General features: G+C 38.3%; 1 protein-coding gene across 1 annotated transcript in view; it reads left to right on the top strand.

Moving 5' to 3' along the window:
* Positions 1-14,704, top strand: part of grk6 (G protein-coupled receptor kinase 6) — a 56,856-nt gene extending 42,152 nt beyond the window's left edge. Inside the window, exons 7-16 of the mRNA XM_059351283.1 lie at positions 1,085-1,148; positions 2,750-2,890; positions 3,710-3,900; positions 3,986-4,023; positions 5,886-5,975; positions 6,099-6,307; positions 6,949-7,086; positions 8,150-8,287; positions 8,843-8,977; positions 9,249-14,704. Coding sequence (XP_059207266.1) covers positions 1,085-1,148; positions 2,750-2,890; positions 3,710-3,900; positions 3,986-4,023; positions 5,886-5,975; positions 6,099-6,307; positions 6,949-7,086; positions 8,150-8,287; positions 8,843-8,977; positions 9,249-9,299 — 1,195 coding nt within the window. The 3' untranslated portion in view covers positions 9,300-14,704. The remainder of the gene's footprint in view (positions 1-1,084; positions 1,149-2,749; positions 2,891-3,709; positions 3,901-3,985; positions 4,024-5,885; positions 5,976-6,098; positions 6,308-6,948; positions 7,087-8,149; positions 8,288-8,842; positions 8,978-9,248) is intronic.
* The last annotated feature ends 861 nt before the right edge of the window (positions 14,705-15,565 follow it).

Below are 15,565 nucleotides of genomic sequence, written 5' to 3'. Positions count from 1 at the left end.
ATCACACTCTCATTTACACCTATGGGCAATTTAGAGTCACCAATTAAACCTAAGTGCATGTTTTTGGACTGTGGGAGGAAGCTGGAGGACCCACGCTGACACGGGGAGAACATGCAAACTCGACACAGAAGAGCCGCAGGCCAGAGTTGAACCGGTGACTCTTGCTGTGAGGCAAGAGTGCTAACCACTACACTTTATAGAAATAGCTTGTTCTCATGGATGGTCTCGTTTGCTTATGTATGTCATATAAAAGCTCCATTGTAAATTGAGATGATTTCATAACCAGTGAAAAACTCTTTGTAGCTGTTTTTAATGTTGCATTACATGATGCAAGAATACACAAACCAGTACCAATTACTGAACAACTCAGTGTTAAAAACCAGTAGTAGAAGCGCCATTAGATGCTTTATTAACCAGAAATCTGACTCATCGGCTGTAGACTGTTGGGACATGACTGCCACTCTCCCTCCGCCTCTGCTGTCTGTTTTGCTCGGCAGCGTTGCTGCATCCAAGAGTTTTAATTGGAAAAGAAAAACATAAAAGGCAGAGCATTTTCCCCTTATTCCAGAAAGATCATGGGTGCAGCCAGACGGCAATGTGAACATAGGTCTGGCTATACAGGACTAATTAACCAGTAAACGACTCATCCTGTTTTAATGAGTTCATTTAATTTACCTGCTTGAATGACCAAACTGTCCAGTGGGAGATAAGAAGGGAGTGCTGATACCAGCAGAGACCTGCTCATTGGTGCATATGTTCCATCACCAGCTCTGTTTGTGGTCGTCATGAAGCCATCTACCATCCAAAATATGTTTTTAAGTTACTGGACTGTTGAAGCACAGTGAGATTACATGGCAGCAGTCATATGAAGTTGTTTGGTATATTATTTGTACCTTTCACAAGAGTTGAGATTAATCTAACTACATCTAAAACACAGCAAATTCCCTCTCACCCTCTGTCCCACACACTCACTGCTCTAATTATCCAGTTTAAACAGTTTATCAGTTCACTTTCAACATTTGTAAAACTTTTCATGAACTGTTTCAGTGTGTGTTATAAACTAGTTCCTCTTTGTGTTCAACAGACAACCGGTGACGAAAAATACATTCCGACAGTACAGAGTTTTAGGGAAAGGAGGCTTTGGAGAGGTGAGTACATTCATTTTTTTTTTTTTTTTTTTTTTAATATAAACTTGCATCAACTCAACTCAGGTGAGATGACTTATTGTATTCTTTTTTATTGTTTCACATTGTGCATTTGTTCTACTGAACTCTTCATATGTCCAATAAACATTGTAGCCAACAGTTCTGGGAGAAAGTATGAGGAAGAGGCTGCCAATGAGGAGGATTTATTTTGCAGTTGTCAGACGACAACAAAAAAGTGCAAGTGTCTGATGACAGGATCTAACGAGGAAGTGTCATTCAATAGGAGCATCTTTGGACAATAAGGGATTTTGATATCAAGTAGGTCAGACAAGGGTTTAAAAAACATTTTCCAGAAATATCCCACCCCTGGGTAATTCCAGTTAAAGTGCAGAACAGGCCCCCAAGCTCGCAGTCAGTAGAGGACGTGGGATTCATCAGATGGGGGTTTCTTAAAATTAGATAAAGCCTATGCAGAAATTTGAAGTTAATACATTTGTGGTTGGGAGTTTTTGAAGTACCATCAAAGATCTTTACTCCAGATTAGATGGACTGGCAGAGATTTGCAGACCGAAAGTAACACGTACCAACACAGATCATGAAATGATGTCATCCTTATGAATCAGTATATTCTGATCCATCCATGTAGGGTTTGTAATTTGTTTTCTCTATGTCCAGTTTCAAATGTTTCCTCGTGCATTTCATCTAAAAGAATAATATCAAATTCCGATTTTTCTTTCATATCCAAACAGTTGTCTGGGGATTTTTTTGTAGGTCTTTGAAAATATAAAATATAAAACACCTTCTTTTCTCTCTCAATATGCAGTTCTGTTCCTGTAGTTCAGGTGGCATTTCATATACAGTCTTTAGATTTCTGAAGATTATGTTTCAATTTTAAAAAGTATAACTTTTCTTGGTAGGCTGGTGAAATAAACGTTTTCCTGTTACAAGTTGTACCTCTCTGTACAGGTGACTAATCAGATTTCCCAATCAGGTAGCAAATACAATACCATTTGGTATTATAAAAGGGGATAAATATTTGACTGAAATAATGTTTCCAAACTTTTTTTTTGAGGAATTTTCTTCAGAAAACTGTTACATGTAACTTGTTACTTGAGGCATGTCTGTTGATAGGACTCAAAGTAATTGTAACAGCAGAACAAGTAAACATTTCATCCTTAGTAAATGATGCAGGCTCCCTCCAGACCAGTCAATAACAAGTTGCATCGTCCCTCAATTTTGTTCCGGATTAGACTCATTATGGCCTTTTAGATCTTCAATCCTGACCTCTTAGGCTGAGGACAGTCGTATAGTTTTAGCTTTATAGTTTAACTGGATTTATAGCACCCCACACTGGACAGAGAGATATTTACTGACTGTCTTTTCAAGCTACCATCCTGTGTTTCCTTATGATTTGATCATTTACAATCACAGTCTTGTTGTGGGTCCTGGTGCTTTGTAAAGTCACAAGGTGGCGGTTGATGAAGTCGTCTCTGTTTTGTTAATAGAGCGTATTGTGTCTTTTATCTTTCAGTGCAGCTTTTTCTATGTGTAAATGGCAGTAAAATGATCTTGTCTCTCCCCCCTCTTCTTCCTTTACCCTGCAGGTGTGTGCGTGTCAGGTACGGGCCACTGGGAAAATGTACGCCTGTAAGAAACTGGAGAAGAAGAGGATAAAGAAGAGGAAAGGAGAGTCCATGGCGCTCAATGAGAAACAGATCCTGGAGAAAGTCAACAGCAGATTTGTAGTAAGTATCTCAAATATGTATTTTTTCTCTTACTTGTAGTGCTATTTATCAATCCTAGTTGCAGTGTGATTTATCCTTTAAGATTGACCTTTAGAAGATGTAGTTTTTTCCTTTGACCACATCGACAATAACTATCAAGTGGCATTCATAATATTCATCAAGATTTTTTTATCTGTGCATCAAGTGGATCATTAAGCATTAAGAACCCCGGTAATTAAAACACAACAGGAACGATTTTTCTATGTCAGGTTTCGTTTGATTCTCTGCCAAACGGCTTTCATTCAGCTTATTTGATTTGGACTCCAGTCAGTTGGCTGGTCCCAGTTCCCAGGGCCCAGGAGTCCCTCAAGGTTCAAAATGGCTTCAAATACAATAACAACTTAATTACAGTACTTCATTTTTTATTTTTAACTTTGGCAACAGGTTGTTTATTCAGTTGTGGGGGGATGTGTAGGCAACAGTGTAGTCAGCTTCCTGAATATCTCTTATTAAACGAAAAATTCACCTCAAATCCTACTTTTATCATTGTTTAACTCATTTTGCCATAATAATGTAATGCTCCAGTCAGTATTTCATATTGAAAAAATGTAAAAAAAAAAATGTTTTAAGCTGAAACTACGGAATTTTTCATATTTTTTATTGACTTAAAACAGTATTTTTAAAAAAAATGTATCTGTCAATCAACTAATCTCTTGAACAACAAATAATCAGTTGCATTATAATTATGATGCATCACTTTATTGAAAATGATTGGCTGACGTGAAGCATTTACTCCTGATCACCCGAAGGATGTCTTAACACATGCCCTTCTGTCTCCAGGTGAGTTTAGCGTATGCCTACGAGACGAAGGACGCTCTGTGCCTTGTGTTGACCCTCATGAACGGAGGAGACCTGAAATTTCACATCTATCACATGGGAGAGGCGGGATTCGACGAGAAGAGAGCAATCTTCTACTCTGCAGAGATCTGCTGCGGGCTGGAGGACCTGCACCGAGAACGCATTGTCTACAGGTCAGCAGCTTTGAACCTCATAGATGTTTGTCTCATTGTCTTTCCTCTTTTTTCTCAATCTCATCTCTCTTTCTCCACCAAACAGAGACCTAAAACCAGAGAACATCCTGCTGGACGACCACGGTGAGTAGCAGTGTGAAAGGTAAAATCTGAATTATTTCTCAATCAGATGAAATCAGAGATCAGACATGACATTTTTGTTACCTCTCTGCGGGTTTTTGGCTCATTTTACTAGGGAACAGGTGCATGCTGGTTTTATAAGAAAAGCAGGAACTTTAAAACCCTTAGCAACACAATTTACACCACAAATTCGCTCCTTGTCAAAGCCATACCTCATTCTAACTAAATACAGTCTTGATACATGTTTTATTTCATTCATCTTGAGTTACAGTTTCCAAGGACATCATTATCTCTAATTTCCATTGTGAATAAATGTAATCAGTTTTCAAATTATATAGAGAAAAAAAGGCTCTTTAGAACAACAGAACTTGCCTGAGAATCATCATGTTTTTAGGTTTTCTTAACTGTCAAAGTAATCCAGTGATAATTGTCCGTGCATTGATGGGTACATTATTAACTTAGAATTAACACTCTGAAAGCACTGTCTATATTATCCACAGCAAAATGTATTATTAATCCTGTAAAGCTGTTTAAGGATTGAAATAATAATAATAACACATTTGTGAGATCAGTTTCTGCTGTGAATCACCAGAGGGCACTCCGACTCCAGCAGAAAGGCTTGAGCCTAAAACCAAAAGCTTAAAAAATCCCAAATCTTACAGAGTGAGTCTCTGCTTAAGAGTTTAATCACACATCACAGTTAGACTTAATTAAAAAAAAATATGTTCCAGAAAGATGCAATAATTTAATTAGTTGGTGTGATAACATGAAATAAGACATTCACTCTTAAAACCAGCCAATAAAGAGACTTGAGGTTGGTTGGAACAGAATCAAGATGATTTCAACATTTTGTTGTTAGTGAAAAATGTAGAAGTATTTTATGAAGTACACTCAGGCTCAAGAAATAGAGCTGCAAAAAACTGCTAAATATGCAAGTGTGAATACCAGAGCTGTAGTAAATTGATTCACCAGTTGGGAAGTCAACGTTTTGTTCTACAGCTTATTGGACAAACTACTAGGACTAATAGAATAAACATACAGACACTGCTCAGATAATGTGGTCGACCTTTAAAGCTGTATCTGCTGGGTGCTTGCACATTCTGCATCTGCAAGGAAACAGTGTTTTCTTCTGTTTTTACTGACTAGTGCAGTGCCCGTAGGAAGTATGGATTCGTATAGTGGGAGATAAGAAGCGAATAAAGCTAAATCTCCGCTTAGCATGCTAATCTCGAATAACAGAATTTGCACATTACATGCAGACCACTACAACGTCAGCAACTCCATAAAACACTTACTTTTCATAAGGTAAGCACATCATCCAGCACATACACATTGAACATTGATATTTGCTGGAAACTATTTGAATATTATTGGAAAATCGAACCTTAATTAAAAGTCAGAAAAATAGGTAGGCTAAATAGACTTACAGCTGAGATGAGTCAGGCGTGGAAATCCAGAGTGAATTCGGTTAATGACCAGGTGCAGGCCTATAACACAATGGGGCGGAGCTCCCCTAAAAGGAATCGAATGGAAAACAGTGCAATGTGTCCTATGTAAATAATGATATTTTGAAAAATGAAATCAAAAATCTTCAAAATCGAGGATGCACACCTTTGTGCCATGCGCAAGCCACATATGAAATCTTAGGTCAGTCTGACTAAAGGTCAGAGAGACATGTCCTAGACACACACACACACACACACACACACACACACAGACGCTTGTTCTTATAGCTTGCTCATATAGATTGATTCTAATGTGCAAAACAATTGTGTGTGTGTGTGTGTGTGTGTGTGTGTGTGTCTGTGTGTTTGTGTGTGTGTGTGTGTGTGTGTGTGTGTGTGTGTGTGTGTGTGTCTCTTTAGGCCACATCAGGATATCAGATCTTGGTTTAGCGGTTCATGTACCGGAGGGACAGACCATCAAGGGACGAGTGGGAACAGTAGGATACATGGGTAAGCACTTTCTGACCTTTTAATGATCTCGACAAGTGACCTACAGACATTATAAACAGGACTAAACTGCATTTTCAGTGTAGATCAGTGGGAAAAACTCTCTGCCTCCCTTCTCTCCTCCAGCTCCGGAGGTGGTTAAAAATGAGCGCTACACTTTCAGCCCCGACTGGTGGGCGTTGGGCTGCCTGCTGTACGAGATGATCGAGGGCCAGTCTCCCTTCCAGCAGAGGAAGAAGAAGATCAAGAGGGAGGAAGTGGAGCGGCTGGTGAGGGAGGTGGAGGAGGATTATTCCAGCAAGTTCTCCGAGGACGCCAAGTCCCTCTGTAAAATGGTGGGTGGATGTTCAAGCAGCCAAATTCACTAATTTGCTCTGGTCTGTAGCTCCCATCTGCTCAAGCTCCTTATTTTACTAGATTTTAATGGCTTACCCCTGTGTTTGAAAGGACTTCCTGAGAAGAAATGCTTGTTTACAAAAATGTGACACACAGTCTATGTCTCTGTCTGTTCACTCACATCATACTTTAAAACTGAAATTAAATATCACATCAAATTTTGGTGAATTTTGACATGCTAACTGCTGTTGGCCAATCTGATCTTTGAAGGCTATGTGGCACTGTAGAAAATGCCCTGTTTTGGTTTGGTTAGTGGTTAGGACTGCACCACCACTCCATCTGACTTTGAGTATTAACTGAGTTAACTGAGTGATACTTCTTCACAGATGTTAAATTCTGTCTATTATAGTATTTTAAACCACTGTGCAGTGTTTTGGCTTCCTTCAAACTCATGAATCTGTTACTCAAACCGGCCGTTGTCTCACCTGAACCTGAGACAACATTCTGCACCAAAGCAGCCCCTTGTGTTATTTAAATGCAGTTACATTTTCAGTGTCAACACCTGGTTTTTCCTCTGACTCACCTGAGTTCACATCTTGTCTGTTCCTGTCCCTTCTTGTAACTGTTTTTAATCTTCCAGCTTCTGGCCAAAGATCCCGCAGAGAGACTGGGCTGCCAGGGAGGAGGAGCATCTGAGGTCAAATCCCATCCCATCTTCCGCTCCATCAACTTCAAACGCCTGGAGGCCGGCATGCTGCAGGCGCCCTTCATTCCTGATGTAAGTCCAGAATATATCATCTCAAACCACAATATTTTTGTACTACATTCTTACTTGTTTCTCACTTCAACGTGCTCAGAGTTAAATGAGAGATGAGTGATGTGTTAACAACATGTGCAGTGAAGGACATTAATGATGGGGTGTAGATAATAGTATAGGAACAGTTCAGATTTTTTTGAAATGGGGTAGCACGACGTATTTATTGAGTGGATTGCATCCAACACGCCCCCAGTTTGTAGAACCAGGCATGAGTACTGGCATGGAAGCTAAGCAATGTACTGCTGCCAAATGTATTTTAGCCACATTAAAAATCAACATCATTATAAGTGCACTCTATATTTAGAATATTTTTATCGATTTAGCTTGCCATCAGACAGCTCTGTATGAGTTTACATGGGGTCAGCTGAAGCTGTTATCTGAGTGAGTTTTACGTCACAGAAGACAGGAGTTTCTGGTCTACCGCTGCCTCAGTCGGTTAGTTCGTTTGTTTGTGTGACTCTTTAAAACTCCAAAGTCACACAAAAACACAAACTACCTACGCCATACAACCCCACATCACACAATCTGAACTATACCATTAGATGATAGCTAGTTGTATTAATGGTGGCCCAGGTTTAACTTGTAACATTAATGACAGTATAACTAAATATATCAATGGGGGAACTAATAACATCAATAAAAGCATATCTAAAGCATCTCATTTGACCTCCAGTGAGAAAGCTAATATTTCTCAAAATACTCTATAATAGAGAGGTGGAAATTGAATCTTCTCTACAGCACAGGAAGTGGAATTCATTTATCTGATTAATAAGAATGTCAGTGAGGCTCATTATATGAAGCATACATAATTAAGCTGCACAGTCTCCATAACAGGAAGGATTCCCCACAATGTCTTACAGTTTCATGTTGTGTTAGAATAGAGGGAGTTTAAGTCTTTATGTAAACAAAGACCTCTGGAAAGTCATCACCTCCTCAGCTGTGGTTTCTTGTAAAGTCTGTTCTTCAGTCACTCCTGGTTGCAGAAATGTTTTGAAGTTAGTGGTCTGTGTGTTTGTGTTTGCAGCCGCAGGCCATCTACTGTAAAGACGTGCTGGACATTGAGCAGTTCTCCACAGTGAAAGGGGTGGAGCTGGAGCCGAAAGATGAATCTTTCTACAGTAAAGTGTCCACAGGAAGCGTCTCCATCCCCTGGCAGGATGAGGTGAGACATATGCATTCATAAACAACACAAACACATGCTGTGTACACATGTGGCATGTGAATATGAGCATGAATATGAATATATATTGACTGGGAAGATGCTTTCATCCATTCACTCAAAAAATCCATTGGCACAAAACATACAAACACCAACAGATGTACTGTATGATTTAGAAATATTATAGGTTTGTCTTCTCTTTTATGTTATACAGAGCATATTTACGCTTCTGCAATATCAGTTTTTAAAGATATATTTTCTGCTTTGACATCACATTATATTAATTGCCCTTCAAATCTTGCTGTGAGTTCCGTTTGGCAACACTGGTTCATTTATTTGGTTTAATTTGCCTCATTTCGAACTTTCCATGAACCATTTATGCCACCCATGAACTGGAAAAGCTGTTCATGTCCAATTTAGAGGTAATTAAATAAATTGAGATTTGGATTACTTGGTAGGTTATTTTTAGCTATTATCTGAGCAGGTGGAGCTTCAGATTAATGGTTTTTGATGGAGATCAAAAGTCCCGTGACTCACTCAGCGGTCTTTCTCCTGCAGATGATCGAGACTGAATGTTTCGTAGAGCTGAATGTTTTCCACCAGGATGGGACAGTTCCTCCCGACCTGGACTGGAGAGGACAGCCGTCTCCTCCACCCAAACAGGGACTCCTGCAGCGGCTGTTTGGCCGACAGGTTGGTTGATATATGTGATATATATGCACTTTGTGCACATTCACCTCCTAAAGAGGAATTTTAGTTGCTTTTATTTCATATGGACATCACCATAGCATTAAACTGTAGCATACAGTTACACACAAGGACTAGGTGCACTACCTTTAGCGTTTGTAGTGATTTTACTGCTTTTGTGACATAATATAAACAGTTTTATGCACACACACACAAAAAATTTAATTTCAGTTCAAATACGTCTCAAGGTGACTCTGCTCTTTGCCTCCCTCTGCAGGACTGCTGTGGTAACTGCAGTGACAGTGACGAGGAGCCCACCAGGCTGTGACACACACACACACACAGACACACGCGCACGCACACACACACACACACACACACACACACACACACACTTAGACATGCACGTACACATAAACACACAGATCTCATTTGTTTACAACTTTTGCACATTTGTATTTTTAACATAGTACTAAATGTCAGAATGTATATTTTCAGCATAGCCATAATGTTTAATGTTATTTAAAAAATTGTGAAATATCAGCTGTCGACACGTTCCAAAAGAGGAGACAGGAATTTATAGACGATGAACATTTGTTTATTTTTTGTTTTTTTTGGTAATTTTTTTTGTCCATGGAAGGCTTTGCTTTCACATTCATCCATTTAACATGTCCATGTCACTGATGTGGGAGCTGGCCACCGAGCTACAATCGCCTGCTGTAAAAGTGCCTTGCTGGAGGGCACGGTGAGGACTGAGCATTCCTCGATCTCTTTACTTTTTCTCACTTTGTCCAGGGAATCAAACCAGTGACTTTCAGCTCATGAACTGTGACCACTTTTCTTCTTCCGCCCTCCATTCTGCTGTGACCAACCTTTCCGGTCCTCTCAGCTCTATACTTCTTTGGTTTTAAAAGTGTGAATTATTTTTGCTTAGATATGTGGCTTTGGAAAGGTGATCCCAGAGCTATGAAGTTGTCTGCAGATCTGTTTTTATATGAATAGTATTATTTGTTTTTATTTTTCAGTCATGGATTTCTTGTGTCAGGGCGGCTCTAGTTACTCTTGTCAGTTCTGTAAAGACCGAAACTGTTGTGTCGTCAAATTTTACAGAAACTCTGAGCACCAAATGAGTCACTTTTATGCTCTCATAATACAAGTTTTATTAGCCCCAAAAACCTCACCATTGACAAAAGAATTTGGTTCCAAACGATCAACTCACATTATTTTAATGCTACAGTGCTGTAATAAAAAAAAAACCTGCCAGTACTCTGACACTGCAAATAAAACACCTATTTCACCTCATAGACATGGGGTAGAAGATGCCCGCTCTCCCTGTAGGTTTAGAAGGCTGTTGTCATCTCTGCACATAAAATGGTTGCCGTTTTATATACATGGTTAACATTGTGAATTGGAAAAGTACTTGGTTAGGGTATGGCAACAAAACTTCTTGGTTAGGTTTAGGAAAACATCATTGAAAAGTCAAAATACGTCCGAGTTAAAGTTTCACTTTCACATTCACAAGGGACATAATCAGCATTCTATCCACCTCAACCTCCTGCCCTTTCGGCCCCAAGTGGTCACTCTTTATTCTACGTCACCTCCCTTGCTTTCAAGGGGGTAATTTTTGTTTACTTATTACAGACACAATGTGATAAAATGTCAATCACACAGGTTTGTTTTCCCACTTTTCTCTCAGGGTTTCTATAGAATTTATTCACCTTTGCGATTGTATTCCCTGGGATGATATCCAACCTGCGCAGGTTTACCACTTCATGCATCTTAGTAAAAATGTACAGAGTTTTGTCCGTCTAGATCTGTGGCATGCTGCATCCTCAGTCGATCACATGATTTCAGTCATATTGAAGCAATGACAAGAGTAATAGAAGCTTTTGTGTCCAACCCTGAGACTGAAGCTGGTCTGTTTGTCACAGCAGTGAACTCCCTCAGCTGGTACTGTTGCAGTCAATGACTTCCTCAAAGAATATGGCCTCTGATTTTAAGCTATTAAAATGAAATACCTCTGAATGTAAAAACAGCTGTCATGTTATTTCTGATATTCGGGAAGACAAGCGACAGAAACCAGACACCAAGTTTTTTCCTGCTGTTAAATATGATATTGAATCACAACCTTTACGGTCACCATCCCACAGCTTTTAAATGTCAACATCTCTGCTCCCTGAAAAGAACCAAAAAGTGAAGTTTCAGTGAGGTTGTGTTATGTATTATATATGATGACAAATATAATTTTAAAGGGTAAGTGCACCACTTAAAAAAAGAAAATCATATTTTCTCAGTTGCCTCTTGTCTTTTTTTTCTGCTCAGGATTTGAAATAAGAAATATGGACAAGTGGCTGTCTGTATATCCTGGAGCCAACTTACAATTTGTGTGAACTTGTGAACAATATCCTAAAATTCAGTTTTATCAACCAAAATGACCAAATGAAACCAAAACTATCCGCATGAGAAAAGTATGTTTTGGTGAAACTGAACATATCCTTTAATCGAGTTTAGGGATGCAACTAACACTTTCCGTATCAATTAATCTGATGATTAGTTTTCAGTTAATCAACTAATTCATTTTGTGGTTAAAAATGTCAAGAAATCATGAAAATGTTTGTTTTCTTTCAACCCAGTGTGACGTCCTCAAATTTCCAAAATCAGAGGTGTGGACTCTGTTTGGAGCCTTTTGACTTGAAAATACTTGGTTCTGTCGAGTCTGTGAAAGTGCAACAACAGCATTATTTGTTTTTATGAGTCATTTCAGTCATTTCACACTTGTTTTAACTTCTTGCAACAAATACATACAACTTTTAAAAAGCTTTCATGATTTTTATAAACGTAATATATTATTAATCTATTGTACTGTTACATTTGGTAAAGAGCGCATTATGACTATGAACCCAATTATACCCATTATGATTATGAACCCAAAAAGATTTACTTTACTGACATGTGACGTAAAAAGTAAAACATCACATTCTTACATTTGAGATTTGGGATTATCTAAATAGTTGCAGATTAATTTTGTTGATCCATTAATTGAATAATCATCAAATCATTGCAGCTCTAATACACTCTGTGCTGAAATATGGAACTCTTCCTTTAAGATATTCACTTAAAAAAATATATTTTTTTATTTTTGAAAGCTAATCAAAAAACCGAACTAAACTCTCTTTTTTTAATTTTATTTTTATGGATTCTGGTGTCAAAATGGGTCTTTTGATGAGCATGTGCAGAGATAGATTCACTGTTTCTTTGTGTAAATCAGTTGTTAAGGGAATACTTTACCCCCCCAAAAAATGTCATTAGTATATCAATAACTCACCCTTTGTTTCACTGAATTTTGAAGAAAACGGCTACTTGCACTCCCATTGACCAAAAACAAATAAAAAAAATAATTAAATTTTTTGATAAATTGAGGGAAATTGGGATTTAATAACAAGAAAACTATTGTTGAGTCGAGTTTGCAACCAACTATATCATCCAATCTATTTGTATGGTCACTACTTTCAAAACACAGGTATTTTAAGCATAAAACGTCTAAAACTTAGTTAAAGTTTTCTGCACAAATTCAAGGTAACACTGCTGTGGAATTGACATAAATGGTTATTTTTGGGGGAAAGTATTCCTTAGAACCTGTCAAATTTTGCCTTCTGCTATCTGCATTTTGTTTAACTGAGAGCTCTTGACTATTTTTTTTATTGAACCAGTTAATTTAAACCAAACCAGTTATCCATAGCAGATCAAAGATGACAAACTACTTCCCATCCATGGTGCCTTTTGGTGTTTGAAGGTACTCCTCCAGCCTATAGTCGCCTCTTTTTATACATACTGTATGTGTCTGTACATGTGCTCATGCAAAGCCTGCTGCTGCGTCAGCTTCAGTTCACTTTCTGTCTGTGGTACCTTGTGGAGTGTCGAGGACAATAAGACTGAAAGAATCCCTCCACTTAAAGACTGCTGTCGACTCACCCGTCCCCGACCTCCAAACTCTTGAGTCCCTGCAGTGATTTTGATGAAGACTGAGAGATCAAAGGGGAACTTGGGGAGTCAGAAGATTTCGCTAACATCCTCCGTGGACGTTTAAATCAGGACTCAACTGCTGTGCTGTGTCTCTCTGCTGTCAGATAAACTCTGTCCTTAATGTTTGTGTTGAGGATGCACTGTGATCTGCCTTAAAGGATAATTCCACTTTATTACAACTTGGGTCCTATTTGTTTGTTAATCATTCTTATCAGTATTATTAACATTGTATTCCCCAATGTAATAGCTAAAATCTGGGAAGATTGCTAAAAAGAAGTCTTGACGAGTCAGGGAACATGACGAGTCAGACTTAGTAAAACCCTAAAAACCCATGATTTCAATCAGCTACTGCATGCGATAAATACAAACATTTCTGCCGACTTTAGATCCCCTTGGGTTATTAAAAACACAGCTGGATGACACAGTGATAAGGAGCCATCCTTTCTCTGTAGCAGAGAAGAGCAAAACTTAAAACTAAACTAAAAACTTGACAGGTTTTTAGAAATCCATTCAAATGCAAAGGATTTGATTCACTGCTCATGTATTCAATAATGGAAATACACCACATACAGAAGCTTAAAACACTCTGACCTGGTCTACAGTATTTTAACCCCACTTTTTAGTATTGGTAACTAGGGCAGATTTTTGTCAGCAAAAAAGCTCCTCCAAATTTAAATTTTTGATAAATAAGACACAAAACCAAAACACATTCCCTCCCACTAAGAAATGAGCTGTGATGAAGACAATATCAGACTGACTGAAGTGGAACACAATGGCAGTTCACTTTGGTTCTCGGGCTACAGAGGAGATTAAATAAATACTGAAATATGTGTTTTTCCTTTTGGAGCGCTGTTGAGCAGGTATGAATAACTGATAACTGACCAGGAACATGCATTGTAGTGCTTCAATCACCTAATAAACACTACAAACTTAAACTGAACTAATATTTAAAAAAAAGAGCTAAAACAAGCATATGTTGGCTATTGAGAAATAATAATGAATGTATCATGCCATCCATTCTGTTTTAATGAGGTGCTGTGGCCTCTAAACAAAGAGTTAGTAATGAAAATGTCAAATAGGCCTAAACTGTTTATGTACAAATGCTCAAATGCTGTTCTTATTTATTTTATTTTTTTCTTAATTAGGCCTCAATTTGTTTTTGTTTTTTGTTTTTTAGGCCTCAATGTTCCCAGATCCTATCTATTAATGCAGTGAATTCAATGTTGTCACTGATAGAAATGATGGGCATATTGTAACAAACCAGAATTATCATTTTAAACAGAAAACTATTTAAATTGGTGGAACTTAAATAAAAACAGACTTTGTTTAGTCTTTAGGGCTGCATTCTTGATTTAAGTGTGTCTAGGAACACTGACAGGATTTTTGTCTTTTATCTCTGTAACAGAAATGTTCCTTGATCATTTATTACTCTAGCTCTGTTTTAGTGTCACCTGATAACTTGAATATCAGTGAAAGCAAGAGAAAAAGTTGTGTCGCTGCATCTTACTGGGTACAAATCCTATTTTATTTTTTATTTTTATAGCAATAATATTTTATAGATTTCAACTGCTGAGCACTTAGAGCTGTGTGTGTTTGTATCTGTGTGTTTGCATCATGTTTTTATTTTATTTGCTGAGCCTGGCTTGTAAATGCTGTGAGAAAAGAGGGAATGCCTCTGTTTTGTACCATAAACCTACTCGTGTGTAAGTATATACGTGTGTGTGAGATTTTGTCCTACTACCTTTGTGAGGACCAAGTGTTAGACCTAAGAAGTGGGGACATGTTTGACAGTTGGAACTAAAAGGAAATTTAATTTGTCAACATATCTTTTTTAATTAGGGTTGGTCATAAGTGTTTTTTTCATCTGATAATTAGACTGAACTGTAATTTCCTTTCTCTCCATATATTTCCCCTGACACTGTGTCCACATTAGCTGATTCATGAGATAACTTTCAGCTGTAGTAGTGCTTGCTTTAATCCAGTTAATCATTTAAATAAGTTCACTTAAAAACAACCTTTATGCTGCATCAACCCCAGCTGCGCTTGGCACCTTTTTTGTGGCTGTTTTCTCCTGCAACTTTTTCATGGATGCAGTTCGGGGGCTGCATAGTTCTGTAGGAAGATGATGTTTCCATTTTAATCCTACCTACAAATGATTGATTGGTTGCTTCTGTGATTGTTTCTCCAATTGGGAAGAAAAGACGTCAATGGACACAGCAGCAGACTGAGCACACTGCAGATGTAGCCGGTGATTCAGAGGTGAATCAGACTTACCTCCATTGTAGAGAGATGCGGGAAACAGCATTGATTGCAGCTAGAAACATGAGCCTCCTACAGCATCAACAAAAACATTAAATCAACAGAAATCATCTCAAATACTTTACTTTACTCTTTTAGTCTCTTTCCAAAAAGTAAACAACAGCTCTGCATGCAACAGTTCTGCACCACTAATACCCCTTTTCGACCAACGCAAACCTATAGTTCTTTTGCTGGGCTGGTGCTGGTGCTGGTTCGTAGTTGGTTCAACTTGCGTACTGTCTCAGAACCTGTTTGCTTTTCCACAGGCTCGAG

The sequence above is a fragment of the Centropristis striata genome, chromosome 15 (genome assembly GCF_030273125.1).
Source record: "Centropristis striata isolate RG_2023a ecotype Rhode Island chromosome 15, C.striata_1.0, whole genome shotgun sequence".
In the NCBI taxonomy this organism is placed as follows: Eukaryota; Metazoa; Chordata; class Actinopteri; order Perciformes; family Serranidae; genus Centropristis; species Centropristis striata.
Note: the sequence above shows the minus strand (reverse complement) of the source record. Positions and strands in the feature narration are given on the sequence as shown.